The 20,825-nt window shown below is 35.7% G+C and overlaps 1 protein-coding gene across 1 annotated transcript; it reads right to left on the bottom strand.

The window, feature by feature from the left end:
• Window positions 1–3,193: 3,193 nt before the first annotated feature.
• Window positions 3,194–20,729, bottom strand: PAIP1 (poly(A) binding protein interacting protein 1). Its single transcript, XM_026037606.1, has 11 exons — window positions 20,462–20,729; window positions 19,380–19,549; window positions 16,339–16,527; window positions 12,912–13,024; window positions 11,134–11,245; window positions 9,732–9,857; window positions 8,948–9,054; window positions 7,658–7,775; window positions 7,476–7,530; window positions 6,764–6,857; window positions 3,194–4,574 (listed from the first exon to the last, which is right to left on the bottom strand). Exons 1-11 carry the CDS (start codon window positions 20,727–20,729, stop codon window positions 4,481–4,483), a joined length of 1,446 nt encoding a protein of 481 aa, XP_025893391.1. The 3' UTR covers window positions 3,194–4,480.
• Window positions 20,730–20,825: the final 96 nt, after the last annotated feature.

Here is a 20,825-nt window from a genome sequence, read left to right as displayed (position 1 = left end):
TTGTGCAAAACGTGTGCATAATAAATTACATTAATTAAAAGGGCTTGTTCTTCATTATTAATAGAGGAAGGAGCAGTAGCAGCCTTTGGATAGTCAGGAAGTAATTTTCAGACTAAAAGGTAGCAGTGAGGCTTAGGCTGTGCAGAAGAATCACTTACCTGTGGCTTGCATCTTGCTGCTGCATTTCAGTGTATTTACATCCAGTTCAGCCCCATGGAGAACCTTTGCACAAGTCTACGCACGTGCCCTCCCCAGGCAGGCAAGCAGCTGCCTGGAAACACTTACATTTCCTCCTCTGCCACCATTTCTGGAAAAGCATTGAGAGGCTTGAGGGACAGATTTAAGAAAGCAGCTTGTAAAGGTACAACATACCCCAGCGGTGACAGRTTACAGATAATTAATGCCCTAGTGCTTCTTTGCATATACATTCATGCAATAGAAAAATCCAACAAATACCCACATATACAAGGTCTCTGCTGAGTGAAGAATTCTTTTTTCAAAAGCTAATTAAAAATATCAATCCTCACAGCCTTTTGGGAAAATGTATTTGTACCCCTTGACTATTTATGCTATAATCGGTTACTTTGTCAGTTTACTGTTAAGTGATAACTTATTGTTAACCTCTGTGCAAAGCGCTAAGCAAATGTAACTCAAGACCCTGTGATAYGCAGCCACATCAAATCAATCATGCCAGATACCCACATAGTCTCAGCCTTAAAAAACCAAGTCCTTCCTTACCTATGGAATTATAGGTTTCTTAGATCAACAGGGAACTGCTCAAGAGGTGAATTTGGTACGAATTTCTGTTTTCTAATTCGCTGGTAAAGCAACTGTAGATGGTAGATRAACAATCTAGCAGAGTGGCTGCAGACACAAATATGCATCAGAGCAGTAATGTTCAATTTCTAATTCCCCTTTTAATGATTATTATTATTCTGCAGCATAACTGTTCGAAGCAAGTTTCAGTGTAAGTCTTTTGGATTGTAAATCCTCTTTATAACAGTTTTATTGAAAGACAACCTAGCAATATAAAGATACTTGGTATTAAACAGGCACAAGTCTAAAAATTCCTAGTGCATGACTCCAAACTAGTGCACGATTCCAAACATGCAAATTCTTATTCTGCATGAGCACGAAATTATTTGTTTTATACCTACTGAAAAGTAGGAATGATGTTGCTTTTCTGCTTTATTAATTTTGATTTCTTGTTTACTAAGTAATAAAAGATGAGATGTTTTTTGCTCGCAACTTCACCGCTAAGGTTACAACGCTGAGCTTCAGAAGCGCAGAGGCAGGAAACTTCCCTCAAGTCCAGAGATCACTYACTTTACCTCTATGCTTGAGGAAGGTGGCAAACACAGTAAATAAGTACTTTATTAAGTAAAATCTTTCAAGTTTTTTAACATTTGGCTGTGCCTTCTGCTATAACACTTTTTTATCTGTACCAATTAGTAGGATCTACAAGAATAAACTAGATAATTAAAACTACAATTGATTCAAAGAGAGGAAAAGCTGCAAACAAACTATCACCAGCAGAATAAATGAGTTCTGTGCAGCCATGTGCACTGAGGAGGAGAATGGCAGACTATCATGAGGAGGAAACACTCACCACAAAAGAAAAAAAAAAAACTACAATAGAATTTGTTATATAAACCTGAGTGAATGTCATTGGAAATGAGTACCATAATGAATTTATGGCTTAAAAAATATTGTGATATCAGATGGAGCTTGTGTAGTACTACACTTGCATTTAAACCYGCCATTCAGTTTGTATTTGTATTTCTGTTTCTAAAATGAAAGATTTAGTCCATCAGCAAGAAGTTCTTAGGAGAAAAAACTGTGATTTTCAAATACTGAACACTTTTGCTTAAGCAATTTGTAAAAGTTTCAAATATTGTGCAAGACTTTCATGATGTGTGTAGTTAAAACTGCATAGTCACCTGTAAGAAATCTAACATGCAGTGTTTCTTTTCAGAACTGGCACTTAATGACAGTTTCTCCTCTCCTCCAAATTGTTATTTCCATGCTTCTGCTTTAAGCCTTTAAGTCTTTAAGTCACAGGAAAAAATATTTTTTTTTTGATGAAAAACATGTTTACACAGTGCACTTAAAATCTGTAAATACTGAAATAGTAGGTAAAATGAKCTTTAAATCCCTCAAGACTCACCTCTATGATACACTGAAGAATTACTGCCTGTTAAAAGCAGACAGACAAGCAGCGAGTGGTGACTGTTACAGGGCAAGACCTGCTCCTTTCTTTTGCTCTCACACCTCATTTCATCATCACTAATTTGTAACAGATTCCTGTGAGATTTAAGACAAGCAGTAAAGACTGTTAGATATTTAAGGCAAAGATTATTATGTCTTCTTTACAGACACCCTGCCATTTTTTTTTCCTAGTGCAAAACAAGCTGAAAGTTCTTACAAACCTCCACAGACAAATTAAACCTCTTCACTATCTTCAAGTCTCACTTTATGAACTTAATTTCTTCAGGAGAAAAACAAATAATTTGCAAATCTTGATCTAAACTCCTTTAAATACACAATTCCCAATAAGGGAATTGTACCTTTTATAAATAAGGTATACTGTAAGTCAATTTACATCTAATACATACTCTGACAAGATGCACACATCTAGATTCAGACACCTACTTTTCACAAAATTAAACACTACAAAATATACAAAACTAAACACAATGCAAAGTCTCTTGAAAGCACTATTACCTCACTATAATGCATACTTTAATCCTTGTTTCTTGGTCACATTATTTTCCTTAATATATTTTTTCCAAATAGCAYCTGCTTGTAATTTTACCTAGAAATCTACCCTACAATTGGATTAATCTTTTTCTAAGAAAATATATTCACAACTAAATGTGAGCTGAAAATCATGCCATTTAATTTATGGTTACCTAGTTTCTGGATTTTTGTCTAGTGACTTTGAAATGTTTATATGATACTTTTGATTATGTTGTCCTTTTATTTTTTTTTCAGCCTGTATTAAAAGGCAATCTATGCAACTGTACTTAAAGAAAAAAAACAATGAAGTGTTAGGAAAAGGGGAAAATGAGAGAAAAGGAACATAATTGAAAATTATTGCTTTTTAAACAAAGAGATGAAATACAGTGCAAATATACCAAAGGAAACAAAGCTAGTTAATTTTTATTTTCCAAAACTCAGACCTAAATGAATATGTTAAATAAACATCCAGAAAACAGTCAGTGCTCACTGTATTAGCAGACGCACAAGTTATTTAACCAAACGTATTACAGTGAAATATTAACAGAATTATTTACATGCATATTTACAACACGTGTTCTTTACAGTAGCTACTTTTGGGGAAATTTGTCCATTTGCTTTTGTAAAGGGCTGCTACTTAGTCTAACCTATAACAAATGACAGGAAACGCTACAACTGAGATCAGCAACAGTGAAGTCTCTAAGGAAAACTAACATGATTACTTTGAGTCAGCTGGCTTCAGAATGTCAACATCTACAAAATAAATGAATGAGGTGCACAAGCTACGAAATCATGACAAATTATATAAAATAATTAGAAGAATGAAGAAGATTACAAAGGTTGTCAGAAGGTTAGACATGTTAGGTACATTCAAAAATATGTTAAGAACTGCACATACTCATGAGGAGCCTGGTTAAAACAGAACTATATTCATGTTGCCTCAAAGAACACAGCAAACTATTTAAAGGACTGTTTTTGCTTGTAAAAGTTGAAAATAGCTGAATCAAAGGTCTTGTAAGCATCTGACTTCCAAAATACTGCCTGCTTCTTCACAATATCAATATATTAAATGTTTATTCCAGGAAAAAAAGTAGTAGTCCAGACCTCAGCCAAGTGTCTTTTGCAAAGGGGAGCAGGGAGAGAAAAAAAAATCTTAACAAACCACTTGTCATGATCGTGACATACAAAAAAGATAATCCATATTCAGCTAATACGCAGCGTAGCACAAGCAAGCAAACAAAAAATCAGCCCTCAAAAACAAAACCCAAACAACAAAAGAGCAACCAAACAAGAACAAACAAACAAAACCATGCCAAAACCCAGTTATCTGGCATATGAAGAAAACRATGAGTAAGTCCTAACTTATACTAAAACAAGCAAGCAATTAAATTTAGATCAAGTTATTTACTCCCTTTCTCCCCCAAGAGAAATTTAATGGGACGATTCCCAGTTAAGTTTTATTTCCACTGTGATACTTTTWAAATTGTTTTTATTGCAGCCAAAACATTGTTCATTTACCTGTACATAAAATAAACTATGATATATACACAACATTTTAAGTTACAGGGCGTAAGTTTACAATTTTTGGCAGATTCTGTTTTAACAAAATGAAAATTGTTTAACATTAGTACTTGAAGAAATTCAGTTTCCTTATTTTGGTACAAATGTTACAATTCTGTGTTCCCCTGTATTCTAATCATACCTCAGCTGCTTTAATAAACTAACATTTATGCATAGTATCTCACTGTTTTCTCTTATGTTCTGATTCTAGGCAGAATTTTTCATATGCTTCTTCAATTTCTGGATCCATCTCATCATCAAGGTCATCGAAATACCTACCAAAAAAAAAAAAAAAAAAAAAAAAAAAAAAAAAAAAAGAAAAGTCAGTTTAGGTACAGATTCTTCCAGAAACAGTAAGTAGATGAATTTTTTATATAAAATTCAAAAATAAAGCATGGCTACCTAGAGAAAAAAAAATGGGAAAAAAAAACCCAAAAGCTCAAAGCAGCAAGTGTATGTACTTATTGCTACAGTATTTGTGGCCATTTTAGGCCACCTTGCGCAGGTTCACCGGTTAACAGAGAAATAGTGTTTCTCGGATGACAGAAAGACAATCCATAGTGAAATCCAAAATAACTTCTTTTCAGACTTTAGTAACACGCCTGCACTGATCTACATGKAAAAAGCATCACGTTAGCATAATTTTTGATTGGTCAACATCCTGGCCAACTTCCTAGTGCACATGCTGCATCGACTGTTTTATTCACACACTGTTCAGATAAAAAAAAATTCTTTACATAGACAACCTCTATTCCTACTTGCTGAGCCATCAAAGAAGGCCATTTTGATTCACTTTCTTTTTGCACTTGCATTATGGTATTACATTYCATTATAAGGGCAGCTAGTCTTTATTTTACAGAACATCCTTCATATTTAGGTCAGATAAAGGACTTGGTCTTGTTAATGACAACTGGTATTACAGAGAATGGAAACTCTCAGAGTTTCAAAATAATGCTGGAAAGGGAGGGGTTTGCATAACAGCTTCTCTCCTCCCCAGTTACTGGAAGCAACTTAAATGTTGCTTGTTTTTTGTGGGTCCAACTGCAGTGTCCATCATCATAAACTAGGAAAATGGAGTTGTAGTTTGAACATATGTAATTCTAAACAGAAAAAGACAAAAAAAACCCTCTCTCCTTTCCCCTCTGACACCCTCCAAAAGCAGCTATTGACTCTCAAAATGTGTGTATTAGTTCTAGGTGCCTTATTTACTTTATCTCTCTCTTACTTAGTCAGGAAATCACAAGGGAACTGKAATCTCAGCTGCACTGAAGCTAAAATGGTACCTAGCACAGTAAGTGCCACAGCACAGTAAGTGCCACAGAAACACATAATAGGAAAAGTAACTTCCTCTTGAGCATTAAAATAATTTATCTGCATACTTATTTTTGTTCCTCCCTTTTCAAGAGCAGTGTAGGCTTAAGGAGAGACTTGAGCAGAGAATCCTTCTTCCTGATCTAGTCATGCAGCTGACAAAGGATCAGGATACATTTATCTGAGCTTTTAAGCCTCTAACAAAGGAGGGTCCACAGTCACCTTGTCATAAAGGTTGGTTCAGTCTTCYGTATGTCACTCCTCAGATTCACTAGGTTTATTTTGCATTTCWTTTTTTTTCTTTTCCTAAGAACAGCAGTTTCCATGGATATTTATTTTGAATATCTTAATCTTGCTTCATTCCTAAGGACATCTCTAATTTAATCAAAGCCATTCTAGTGCTTAAAACTATCTTCCAAAGTTACTGCAGCTCTTCTTCGCTAGGTGCCACCTAGAAGTTTTTCAATTTATTACCAAAAGTATTGATCCAGGCCAGCACTGCATGCAGCAGATATACAAGCAACACTGGAAATACTTTTAGGTACTGAAGTTCACTATCAAATCACGATCTGAGAATCCTCTCCACCCTTTAAAGAGGTTAAGTAGAAAGTGCAGAGCAATTTACTCTAGATTCAAATACTTCTACCAGTTTCCTATTAAATACTTATAAACTGGTGTCAAAAAGGTTATATTCCCATCTACCAATTCCTCTTTTGCTGTGAAGTTGCTTTTCCTGTTTTACAAGAATACTGASTAGCCATTTATTCAGAGAACACTGCCTACCCCAAGGAGAGAAACTCAAATCCAAATCAAATAAACCCTTTCTCTTGAAAGATTCTGAAAACTCTGTGATAACTTCAGATGTATGCAAATAAATTAACTCAAGTTGCCTCATTTTTGRTGCTTCCTAGCTTCCTAGTTTCATTCAGAGAAAAAAAAAATACAGACCAGAATATGCTTGTATTATGTGCAAAAATACCTGAACTATAACCACCTTTTTCAGCTGGATTTTTTTTTCCAAATTTCTATAACTGCAAACCAACCTATGCAAAAGCAAAGTTACATTTTTGTCATGACCGTGTTCTTAAGTCTGCAGTAAAAATAACTAGCATTTTTTTTTTAAAAAAAAGCATCACTCTAAAAGGAAACATACGGATCTCCAGCCCCCGATAAGTCTGTTCCATTTTCTTCATAGTCTGGAAACAAATCTTCTCTCTCAAGCAGCTCTTGGTATTTTTCTTGGTAATCTAGCACAGTAAAAAGGAGAACAAGTGATATATACAAAGATAAATTCTATGAAACTCATCTAAACAACTTTAAAACACGCTGTTTACTCGGATCATAAATGACATGAGATGTCATTTCATAACTTCTTTCCTACAGTGTTTTCTTATGACATCAATCACCACCTCTAAGAATAAGGAAATATATCTATTTTCCAAAGAACTGTAAAGGTAGTTACAGATGTTTATCTCAAACGATATAATGCCACACTACTCCCAAACAACAAAAAACAATGGCAGCACCAAAGAAAAAATCTCCCTTTTGTAAAGGACTACCAATACACAAAAAAGATAGACGGGAAGATTTCTGACCAACTGGAGAGACAGCAGTAAGTGCTGAGGTTTAGAGCCAAAATTCTGAACTATAAGAACTAAAATACATATCCTCTAATGATTACAATATTTTAATTCAGAGCAGGGTATATATTACACACTTCACASACAGAAATTCAAACATAATTATACCTTTTAAATTGTATTGGGTTTAGATATTTTAAGAGATTTGAACACTCTTCAGCAGGACAAACTTAATTTCAGCCTTCCTAAGAGTGAGAAGACAGCTGAACTAAACTTAAGACATACCTGGATCTGCTGCAGTGAAAGGAACACCATCGGAAGTGTAAAATGTTGGCTCATTCTAAGAATAAAGGTATATAGTCAATTTTATGCTTTCAGAGTGGTAATTGTAATTTACAGTAACGTGACTGTTCTGATAAAATTAAATTCACATACATTAAGGAAATGAACTTTGAGTACGTTCTTACCATAAAATAGTTTGGGTCATTTTCAGGGGTAGCTTCTCTATATGGAGAGGTTGCATGAACTCTCCCCCAGTTACTTGATCGGAGTTCTACYAGTTTCAGAAGCATCTGCTTCACATCTCTGAAACGTGAAAAAGAAAAGCAGTTTGAAGATTTAGATTTAGTTTGAAGATTTAGATTCAGTCCTCTCTTATTGTGCAAGTACCTGCTCATTAAATCTGTGTCTAAAATGATTTAGGGACCATATTTCAAAAGAATAGTTAAAAAAAAATTAGCAAACATGTCAATAAGAGAAAAACAGCTTAACAAAYGCTACAGCCATTATTGAAGATTTACAGTTATAAATCAGTTTTAAAAACTCAATAACCAAAATAAATTAAAAAAATTCTGAAAGAAAAAAATTTGGTCCAGTCTACAGAAAATTGACTTAATTTCCTCRTCTGAGTCTAGATATGTTACACGTATTTCCTCTCAATTATGAAATATAAGGGGGTGGGTTACTTTCCCTCTCCACTTCCTTTGTGGTGAAGGCGGAAGCCCAAACAGAATAGAAACAGCTGTAGTTTTAAAATCAAGCTATCAAATCTGCAGCATGGTTAATTTGAGGAGCAGATCTTTTTTTCTTACACAGGAAGGTAGTGGGGAAGTGAGAGAAACTGACATTCTCACGTTAGTTTAAACACTAAATTTGTATTACTAACTTTGGCTCTTCCCGTTCTTCCCTGCAGAGCAGCTTGATTACAACCCACAGATGCCACCAGGTACTGTTGATACCCCTCCATAAGGCACAAAACAACTTAACAGTTCAGTGTCAGAACACTCTACAGGATTTTTACAAGCCTGTAAGAAGCCTTAGGATGGAATAACAGAATCAGATAGCCTCATCTATAGAGCTTATTGCAATTCAGACAAATATGAGCCATTTTTTTCCATAGCAAGATCATGCCAAAAAGTTATTTGTTTAYAAAAAAATATGAAAACCTTTATGTCCTTCTAGATTATGATGACTTATACATACCCTAAGTTAAATTCAGACAGAAAAGTATAAACTGTCATACGTTATCATTAATGTATTTTTGTATTTATAATAACTTCTTGGAGCTAAAGTATTGAAGAATTATTTCAAGACGTAAATGTTAGAAATCCTGAGAGTATTTCTATTAATAGTTTTTTAAATATTTGATTAATTTTTATATAGGTAGGAAACTAACAAGAGTTACTCTTGTGACTCTTACTCTTCAAGAAAAGAGTAAGGTGTAAGAAAGAATAAAATGCTGAATTGTATCTTCCTACCTGCTGCAATTTGCATCCAACACAACATTTTCAATTCTCTGAATCATTTCATCCATTTCATTCTTCCCTTTTTCTTTCCAAGCATCTTCTAAAACAGAACCTGTCAACTAAAGACAATGCACTAGTAAATTTCTTTTTAGTTTGTGTGGATACCACATCAGACATACCTTAGTACCATACAGTTTAACTTATGCATTTACAACTATATACAAAAAAACATTTTCTGTTAACATAAAGCTCTTTTGCATCATGTATAGAACAGACATGGAAGATCCYGTAATAAGACAAACTGCCATTTCAATATTTTCCCTCCTTTACATCCTAWATTGCACAAATTAAATATGCATGAGAAATAATATTTTACATAGGTGATAGTTAATATTATTCTAATAAGGTTCAACAAAATTCTTTGGCTATTCGACTTAAGAAGAGAACAACATGAAATTTGCCATGAAAGCTTCAATTCATGACATCAGAAAATGGCAGTGTTTAGATTTTTTTCCTGAGGTTTCTGTTATTTAAAGTTCTGACCTTTAAAATATTTATCACATTATTATTCCTAAACAATAATAATACAATGTAATTTCATCTGCGTAACTGAGGAAGATACTGCAAATGCTGTGAATTATATGCGAAGTGAGAAAAGTGCAAGTCTCTCACTTGCACTTTATATTTTTTCCTTTTAAGACAAGCTGAATACAGACAATGCACTCTTACATTCAGAACTATAATGCATTACAAAAATCAGAAGCCACAAAACTTTTTTTCTTCTTTTAAAACTCACCTTCAGCAGTTTCACTGCACATATCAGGTTGTTGTCAACAGGATTAGAGAAGAGAGCATTTAGTAATTCCCCAAGGCCAGCCTGAAGAACTTCTGCTCGTGTTACCTGTCCCTTTGTTCCTTTAATCTGCCAAAGATCATTAATAAGGTAATTAATAAGAATTATGTTATAGGAATTCATTTAGCCACATCTTCCCTCTCAAAAGCTGTATGGCTTGGTCTGTGATTAATGGCTCCTCAGTTGGAACAACATACAAAATATGGTCAATATTTTAGAACACAGAATAAAAATTAACAAATCACRGAGTATAACAGTGTATGCCTAGTATTTTGTTTCTTTGTTAATCGGTTCTTGAGGAAAGCTGCAAAATATCTGGCAAATAGTGTACATCATTCAGATTCTTGTAAACCCCTGCTTTTTCCCATCATTTGTTATGCATCCTCTACAATTGTACAATGGCTTGCTTTTAGAAGATATTCCTTATATAATTGAAAAGTATAGAATACTGCTATAAAATAAACACTTCATATTCCACAAAACTTATCCAAAAAAGCAAACAAAAATTTCCAAAACAACAACAAAAATATCCTCCGGATTTTTTTTTTTTTTTAACTTTTTGCAGGTGAGAAGTAGATTTTGAGGTCCACTTAGAAACAAAAATGGGTCAGAGCACCGGTTTRCTTTCTCATGCTAAGAGAACTATATATATATACACACACCTCTACCCAATTAAAACAAACCATTGAAAAACAATGGTCAGATATATTTTAAAACACTAAAGACGTGAACTTACTGAATTAATGGATATAAGACTCAAATTTTGTGTGTACCAAAAGGCTCTATGTATACAACACAGATGACAGAAACAGATCTAAATATAAGGTTTCATGCTTTATGGATAGATCAAAAACTCAAAGTTCAAAGTTAAAAAAAAAAAAGCTCTTTAATTTTTAAATTGCTTGTCTTGAAGATTCCCACACCTTCCTCAAACATCTGTTAATAGCTCCTCTTAATATCTGGATGCTAAATTACATGGATTATTGATCCTGATCTGCTTCTGGGAGGYTGTACTCTTCCTATATTGTTTAAATCTTGTTTGTCTGGTAGTCTAACTGGACAAAATGAAAGATGATATGAAAATGYTCTTTCCCATTTTTCAAGGCAAACAGAGAGAAAATGCCTGTGAACAGACACAGATTTTTAGAAAAGGTAGTTTATGGTTGCTTATTTGTATGAACTCTTATACTGTATTTCTCTTGCTTACGTACTCTGTGTAACACATTATGATGAAGTTGTTCTCAAATTCTTTCACTTTCTTCCCTTTTTCCATTAAAAAATATCTCAAGTGATACTCTATTTCAGTGCTTATAAAACGAACACAGACACAAAGCTTCCTTCTTACCTCTAGATTAAGGTAAAGTTCAGCTAAGAAAAGCACAAAGGCATGAAATTGTTTTCGAGTAGTCTCATCTCCTTTTGCAGCTTGATCTCTGTTTTCATACTCTGTTCGACATCTGAAATATTAAAGCAAAAATCATTATCATCTGTAGACATCTCAATATGGGCAACATATTACTTATGTAAAGCAATGCTAAGAACCTACGAACTGCAAAAACTGTTATTTCAATTCTTTATACTTATTCCATAAATTCTTCACGTCACCATTTAAAGTGACAATTACGTATAATTTAATTATAAATACAAATACTTGTGATTCAAATTCAGTTAATTTTATTCTTACTATTTACAACTTAAGATAACATTGCAGTGAGGTGATTTTTCTACTATTCAACAACTGTGTCCAAAACATCCAAGTTTACATACCAGTTCATAAAAGGAATTCAGTATTTGGAATAATACGAATACAAGATAAGCACTGAGAATAAATTAGAGGTTATGTGACAGATTAAGAAGTACTCGAGCAACTGAAATATCTCAGGAGTTGATATACCAAATACCAAGCATAAAGTGAATTGAGAAACAGAAGAGCTTTCTTAAATAAAAAAAATAAAAGCTCTTCTTAAATAAAAGAGCTAGATGCTTCMTATTACCCCTCTGCAGACTATTGCACATACTAACAATAAAGATATAAGCAACCTTAAATTTTATGGCTTCAGCATAAGGAAATGAATAGTTTTTATTGGATTGGCTTCAAAATTGGGAATGAGATAGAAAATCAAAGATTTCCTCCTTTAAGGAATCGTTCAAGTAATAAATATAATCACAAATTGGTGTAAAACATTCAAAAGTGTCTAGATACCAAAATATTCTCAGTACTCTAAGAATATGGTTCCTTCATACAAACTAAAAGCTGGAAGAAACAACCATTTCTCRCTTCCTTTCTTTTTCCTTAAGAACACAAGATAAAAAGTAATGATTTGTATCATCATTTTGAAAAAGAAAAGGCTCATATGCTTTGGGTCAATTAAAAAAAGTTTCCATTTCATCCATGACGAAATGCTCCCAATTAAGATAAATGCATTTAGATGATCTTTGAAGCTAACAATGCATTTTTTCCCCCCTAACCACAGGTGAATTTTCCAATTTCATTTTCCAAAATGAAAAGCAAATCTAAAGCTTGAAAAGACAGAAGTCCTCAAAAAGAAAAAAAAATCATTTCTAAAGAATCATGAAGAAAAATTAGTGTATTAATCTTTCAAAATCTCACACAACCAGATTTAAAAGGAAATGCATCCACTTAAAAACAATTCACATTTGTAAAGTAGCCAATCTGTGAATAAACTTTATAAGCAATTACAGCCAAAAAAAGTAACTGAAACAAAACAAACAATATTTTTTTTTTAAAAAAACAACAAACTAAAGGGTCAAGGATGATTACAATAAGCATATGCACATTTACAGTGCTTTTGAAGTGGACCATCTTTCAGATTCCCCCATAAACTGCCATCAGTCTAACACGTTCTTAGTTTGAAAGGGTCCACAGAACCCTGAATTAAGTCCTATTTTAATATTAAAATTATTTTTATAAATAATAAATTAATATACATATAATTATTTTATATCCATTATAAACCTCTGCTTTAATAATCCACAATTTAAACTTCAATTTCTAACATGACTAACRTAACACTGCTTTGCCCACTGAGTTGTTTTACGCATACAAAAGAGGAAGAACGTGCAACATGAGTAAAAGGCTTTTAATGATGTGTCGATACTGACCTTTGAAGTAACAACTGTCGGAAGTTTCCACTTTGTGGATTAATGGTTAGATGGTGAGATAAATAATTACACAACCTTGATCCCATGTAGGAAAAATTAGGGACAGACGTGGCCTTCCAAAATAAATTTGGAAAAATAAATTATTCATAAAGGCAATGATTACATTATTAATATCTTTAAATACATTTTGGAAATGTTTGTCAACAGTAACTAGACTAACAAAAAGCAGTGCATCAAAACTACAAGAAATGTGATTTGTTTTATGCTAACTCAGTTTCTGCAATTTGTTTGATGTTAACTCAGTTTCATGCTCACTTTGCTATTTGCAGTTCAGCTCTTAAAAGTTCATTACACTGATTTCTTGGCTTTAAGACAACCACCACACTTACGCCAAGCGTCCTTAACTCTACTTCCCCACTGAGACCTACATTGGATGTCTGAAAGATCCTTTCTTAAGGACATGCAATCTCTCTCGATGAGCAACAAGGGCATTAAACCCCCAAATTCCACCTTCATTCAGACTAAGGGCCACCTAACCCAGGATCATTTTTAGTGACAGCAAACGCTCAGGGAAAGAACATAAAACCCGGTCAAGTAAAGATAAATACTTCCTCTAGTACATCCGTCAGTGATTTGCTGCACAACAACCTCCCAATTCAGAAGTTAAAACTATCTTTCCAGTTAATAGTCTTTTATGGGTCTTTTTTTTTCCTTCTCTAAGATGACTATTACTTTTGAACATTCACGCTTTTATCAAGCAAGACACAGGTGGTGGCAGTAAAATTCCACAACCTGAGTTGTGCATACTGCCTGAAAAATACTTTGCTTCAACCTCACACTTGGAAACTTCTAGAGGTGCCAAAAAATAATGAAAAATTCATTAAGGTTTACATTCTGTCTCCTTTAGGGCTTCAAGCAGACGTTCCCTTGATTTAGCAATTTGTTACTGTTTTAAAGTCTCCTCTAGCAACAATCAAATTTGAGATTATTTCTCAGGCACCATGCTGGTGAAGAAAAAAAAAATAAAGGCTCTGGAATAGAAGCATGCCAAAGAAAGCATGGATACTGAGAATTCATTAAATTTTCCCTCTCTTTGTTCTAACATCTTTGAACCTAGTTTTAACATCTGGATCATCTATCTGAGCTGGTTTTGGAAGCTACAATAAATTTTATTACTTCAGAAGGTCAAAAAATCTTTACTTTCAGTTAAGATGTATGTGAAACATCTAAGCAGCATTTTGGCACCATTCAGTAAGTTGCTTGGACCAGAAAAGGTGCTCCCTACTTCTAAAGACAAGATAAAATAYATCGATTATAATTTCACTTGTTGGCAAAACAAAACAAACAAAAATCCCCAAACTTTCAAATCTCAGCTGCATTTTACAATTATTGCTTTCCTGTAATTAATTGATTTGCATTTGTGGTTGCACCAAGTACCAAAGCAGTTCAATTTTAAGTATTATACCCTTGGCACAGCACCCACAGATCAAAAAACAGGACCACTCAGGACATCATGCTAATAACCAACCACTACAGCCTAATGCCTTTTTTGCATTACTGTGGCTGGCAACCCCAGCTTGTTTCTCACTCAAAATCAGAATCTAAGGGTAAAGACTAGTCTATCAATGCACAGCTTAAGACATTTCAGTTACTGTAATAGCAATAATCTAATATATTAACTAGACAGCAATCAAGATTCCTGAAACCATTAGGCCAGGTGCTCAGCTTTGGGAAACAGAACTGTCAGGTCACTCTGGATGGACCCATAAATGCATTGGGAAGAACAGGGGAGAGCAGATGATTTTTCAGAAAGCCTGAATTACTTCACATCCAAATAACTGGAAAACTGTACAGAACTTGTTTTTCTTTTCTGATATAGCCTTTGTCCTTGACAAACCCAGCATCTGTAATTCTGCTTGGTTAAATTAAATACCACTGAATCAACAGCTTATAAACATGTTTCATCAACTGTCATTTTGTGGTAAGCTAAGACTAGGAAATACAAATGTGTGAGTAAAAGCTCAAGAAAGAAAAATAAGCATATGTGCTATGCTCTCTTCYGCTACAAACAAACTGAAGTTTTACATTTTGGGATAGTAGGCCAGCTATTCTACACTGAGCTATAGTTTTATTTTTCACATAAAAACTGATGATTGTTTGCATTCACTGCTTCTCAGCTGAGGAAGCCATAGCCACCTCCAACATTAGACTGTTTTTTTTAAATAGCGATAGAGTGGAGGAGGTGACATTAAAGACTTTACATTAAATGTAACTTTCTGTATATATAAATACATTCTCACACATGGAATAATTCCCTGCATTTTCTTCCTATATAGCTATATTGCATATTTTAACCCTTAATTATATATACTCACATGTGCTCAAACAGAAGATGGGAAAAAATGATGCTGTTGAACAAGGCACAGGTAATCTCAAAAGTTAGCTGAACTGAAAACATGCTGAATTACATGTTCATTAGTTCTGTAAGAAACTTCATATCCTACAGTACCCTATGAACACCGGTCATGATATACCCCAAATTATTTCAGAGAGGGAAAAAGAAAAAAAAAATCAGTGCAAATATCTGCACTTAGGAATGAATTAAAAAAAATGGATTGCTCACATTCTTAAAAACAACACAGAATTTGACAGAAAACAACACAGGAGATACTCAATATAATAAACATCAAGCATAAGTGCCACTTATGCTCTGTGGCAAGCCCAAAGGGCAGCAGCAGCAGCTCATTTGCTTAGCAACACAGATTAAGCCGTTCTTTCCAATGGCTCCCTCAATTAGCACAGAGTTCAATTCAAGGTCTCTGTCCTCATTTCCATGGCCGTCAATGGGACTGGACCTAGTTACCCAGCAGACTAGCTTTCTTTTTCTCCAATTATGCTGTTCTGAAATAGGTATATTCCAAATAAGGAACAAAAGCAGTCAATAACTGAATGTTTCCCAAATGGTGATGGGCAAAATAGGAGAGTGTTTGATTTTTAAAATAGTAAACAGTGAAAAGAAAAAACATGCAGGAACTATAATTTATCTCTGTGGAAGAAAAATGTAAAACTTTGATGTGGCTTAAGGGGTTTGTTTGTTCAATCTCTACTATAAACCATATTTTAATTATATTGCTGAATTTTGCACTCCAGCATACGCCCTTTGAAATCYGGAGACAAGATGGAAGAGACAAAGTAAACTGAAAAGTTATTAACTAGGCAACAACCCCACACCCAAGCAGTCATTTCACACTATGAGGCAAAAGCTTGTTTATATTGTTTAGTCTAAAATGAAGGAAAAAAAATAAGAAAAAAAGAGAAATATAAAGTCAAAATAAAATATTACATTTTATATCCATATGCATATCTTGGATAGCAGGGAAGAAGAGGATCATAATATCCACATCATAAAACCGAATACACAGACTACCTGCTGATAGATGAGTTCAACAAGCTCTTGCAAAGCTTCATCTGTAGTGACCCAGCCATTCAATGTTTCAGCAAACTGCTCTATTTCAGTTTCAAAACAACCTGGTTGCTCAGTGAGGTGGTTTAGGAAATCTTGTACATACTCTGTCAAAGTCAGATAACCATCACATCCATCTTCAAAGGAAGACTCCTACAGCAGTGAAGGAATTTATGAACAATATGAAAAGAACCTAAAATAAAGTTGTTAAACTTACCATCTCCTAAAGCAGTTGTATGGTCCTTAGTCTTAAGTAACTCTTTAATACTCTCATGCTTGATAGTGATCTTTTTTYACACGATACACTTGAACATTTTTAGACAGTATACACCTCAATGCACCAGAAAGCTCCACTAGAATTCAAGAATTCTAAAAACTGTGTCAGCTGTCATTATACAGATTACAATCTCCTAGCCAAACATGTCAAAAAATAGGCTAAAAAGTAAATCAAGCAGTTTGCTAACCTGCATGCAAGACTAAAATTTTTAACCCCTTAAATAAGTGAATCTGTTCAGAACAGAACTACCAAATTGAGCTTCATAACCCTTCTTGGCTGATGTACTCAAACTGTACTGCAAATAAATGAACTGTGTAAGGAAAAGTAATTAGACRTTGGAAACAAAATGTCTTGTGATTACACAGAGAAGTGCTTCAAAATAAGCAGGAGAAAATGAACTAACGAAATACAGTAAATATGGCGTAATTTTYCCATGTCCAATAAAGCTAGAAATATTAATCTTCTAAAGTCAACAAATTGCTTCTCAATAGATGAGGACCGCTAGGCATCAAATGAAACTAAGTATTGGTAATTGATAATGCATTAATCAGAAATTACTGATATCAAATAAAAATAGTAAACATTCCTGCTTCCTAAAGAATGGAGCAAGCACAATACCAACTTCACCCATGTTTATGCTCCCACTGACAGGACAGAATGTTGCTAATTTTGTTCATTCAGAAAAGCATGTATACATAACAGTCTCTAAAGTTCAATACTCTACTGAATGACTGCAATGGCAGTGCACGAGAGCACTAGCATACGGAATGAGATGTTTTGTGGTTAAAATAGTAATAATATAGTACAAATTATTGATTTTGTAAATAGACAGCCAAACAAAAAACACAGCAAAAGATCCATGATCCAAATCTGCTCTCAGCTCCTGTTTCAGCACTTGCTACACACTAGTGTATGTAAGAAGTATTCACAACATTCCTGTTCATGCTTGGCCACTATTAATTTAATCAACTTGAGTTCTTCTCAGACTTTGTAGAAAAAAGCTCTTTTCCTTCAGATTATACACACCTAAAAACAAATTTGCAAGCTTAAATGCTTAATATATAGCAAAAAAAGTTGTATATTATTTCAGAGAAATATGAGCTTTCACACCTAAAACTTAAGGAATATTGTGCAAGTTAGAAGTATTCATTCTAATTCAGAGATGCAAATTTCTCGAAACTGTTTTGCTTCCATTTTACCATTGCCAAACACAAGATTTGTGTAAAGCATGCTAAATTTCACACTTTTGTTGCAGATGAATCCAGTTTATTAAATTAATTCAGTCAATAAAATAACAAAACAAGAAACAATGTAACAAGTGAAGGAATAACAATTCTGAAACYTCACTATTCCAGGCTTATTATGGATCCTATATACCTAGTACTAGATTAGGGTCCCTACAASATACCAAACATAACTCAAAGAGTTTCGGTTTTCACTAGCATTTTAAAGCTCTTCATAAGATCACTCATTTATATTCATAACATATTCTTACAACACGGCATCTAAAAACTCCCACATGCTCGTGTGTTTTTATAAAATAGCTGAAAAGCAACATCACTGGCCTTAAGAGTTTGTATGTATGCAAATTTGTCATTCCAAAAGGTATTTTTTGACCGTGGAACTAAAATCCTTCATTTAGAGAAAATATATAACATGTACGGGGGCAAGATTCTTTTTCCCCCTGTAGGTTATCCATTTACCGAAGCAGGTTCACGTTGGCATTTTGTCAACAGTTGTCTACCAGCTAYGAGATTGCATTATTCAGAACAGTGATTTTATTCAGTAAACTGGCATAACTTGTAACATCCTGATAACATTAGTTTTTTTCAGTGGAGGAAAAGAAAAACCACCAAAACACCTGATCAAGTATTCACCTAAGTATTTTTCTATTAGTTATTCAAAATCTATTTGCTCCAACTTAATTGCATATTRTATATATTTTTAAAAATAGTAGTTCCCACACATCCACCCACAAGAGTCTGRCTGCTCACATAACAAAATATTATTACAAGGATTAACACAGGTCTACCCTGAACTAAAACTCCTGTACCAGTAACACAGATGAAAATTAGAAGCATCTGGCCTGTACTTATATGAGACATCTACAACAGATCTAAGATTCTTCTTCAGTCTGGCAGCCAAATATCCCATTGTAGGTATATGGCTGCTAGGAAACAGTCCAACCATACTTTTCCTTTCAGTGATACTGTATCACCAAAGGGCAAAATTGTAAAACCACGATGATAAATACATTTGGGCAGTGATAGTCAACCACTGCCAGGCTCAGGACATTTAGAAAAGGGATGCCTAGCGCTTTTCTAAGCAAAGCTCAGTCTTTCTCCCACACTTGCCTTGAGGAAAAAAAAAAAAAAAAAGAGAAATTTTACTGAAAGTGAAGCTAAGCCTCTACTTAAAACGTGGTGCAAATGCAGCTACAACAGATGCAGTCTCAGAAGAGACAGCTTGATCTCATGTTGGCGAAGTTGATGCATGGTACAATCAAGAAGGAATGCAGTTATCTGCAGTTAACTTTAGCAAATCATCCCACACTGCAGACTCTCAAGCACTCCCTGTTATTCACTCATTATCACTTAACATTCTGAGTCTCAAATTTTGGATTCTCTTTGGCCAGTGCAGCATTCAAGCTGTCTACTACATACGACGTCAGGAAAACATTGTTAATTTGAATATAAGCAAACTGGCATATACTAAGACAAATACTCACTGCAAAGTTTGGGTTGTATCCTGAGGGATAAAACTCAGGTGCGTTTGCAGACAATTTTGAGATTACTACAGGAGCCACAGCCACCTGAGGCTTCGCCATTGCTGGTCCAGAGTCAGGAACTGAAATTTTATCTTGTGAGCTGGTTGAAATTCTTGTCTGTCGCAGGTGCTCTGGAAAGATTTTATTATGTTAACACCTTTTCTTAGACATCATTAAATTTCTATGTATTCATACAACCTAGTGCATAGCTTTTGGGAGATGGAGTGGGAAGAAAAGAATAGAAATGACTTGCTCTTATAAGAAAAATGTTACCAAATTATTTTTCCCTGAGAAGTGATGCTGTGCTCCCTTTTAGAATACAAAAAAAAAAAAAAGTTTAAAATACCTTAGGTCTGATATTCTTTAGAAATTAAATCCCTGAAGTTCAATTTTACTTTACAACTGCAAATGCTCAGTTTTTCTTGCTTTTCTTATGATGCAAAAAGTTTACACTGTGGAAAAGCCTCTGGTGGCTGCCAATGAAGACAACATTCAAGCAAAGGTGACCAAAAAATGATAAGTGATCCTCCCCCAGCCCACTTTTCTAACATAGCTGTCTAGAGAAACTAGTAAATCCGCCCATGCCAGCTTGCTCGTCTTGTGGGTTTTTCCACAGGCTACATGGGCAGAGGCAGGCCTTGCTGAACCTCCACACACTCCTCAGAGATGTTCGTGGCTTTGGCACAAATCGCTAGCCCCCAAACATGTTTCAGAGGGTGTTTTCCACATTTTCTTGGTGGAGCGGCTGCTGGGAGGGCACGGTAGGGCAAAACAGGACATGACAAGGGCCGGGTTTCCTTGCGGCAAACCTGTAGGCCGGGACCCCAAAGCAGCTTCTTGGGCCAGGGTGCCCATCCAGAGCAGGGCAGGCCAAAGTGACGACACGGCCCCCTGGAAAGACGCCCAGCCTCAGGTCGCGGGGGAAGGAGAGCGAAGGGGTTCCCCAGGGCCGCAGTGTTTGGGGGGGAGAACGGGGGGAGCCGACCGTGGCGGCGCGGCGGAGGGGCCCCCGCCTCCCTGTTCCCGAGCGGTGCAGCCGATACCTGCGTTTCCGGCGCCCGGCGGCGCCGTCCTGGGCGGCCGCAGCGGCTCCTGCTGCTGGAGGAAGCCGCCCGGCTTGTGCTGCGGCGGCGGCTCAGCCGAGCCGGGGCCGTGGGAAGCGCTGCCCTCGAGGCGGGCCCCGCCGCCACTCTCCGACGCGCTCRGGAGGGCGGCACCGCCTCCTCTGCCGCGGCCCCGACCCTGTCCCTGGCTCTGTCCCTGTCCCTGGCCGCGCCCGGCGCCCGGGGCCCGGTCGAAGCTCTCCGACATGCTGGGGCCGGCGCGGCTCTCGCCGTGGCGGGCGGCGGGCGGGCGCGCGCGGCCCAGCGCCAGCGCTTCACTTTCGGTTCCCGCCTCCCCCCGCGC

Source organism: Nothoprocta perdicaria, unplaced genomic scaffold (genome assembly GCF_003342845.1).
Source record: "Nothoprocta perdicaria isolate Ctin4 unplaced genomic scaffold, notPer1 scaffold_1, whole genome shotgun sequence".
Classification (NCBI taxonomy): domain Eukaryota; kingdom Metazoa; phylum Chordata; class Aves; order Tinamiformes; family Tinamidae; genus Nothoprocta; species Nothoprocta perdicaria.
Note: the sequence above shows the minus strand (reverse complement) of the source record. Positions and strands in the feature narration are given on the sequence as shown.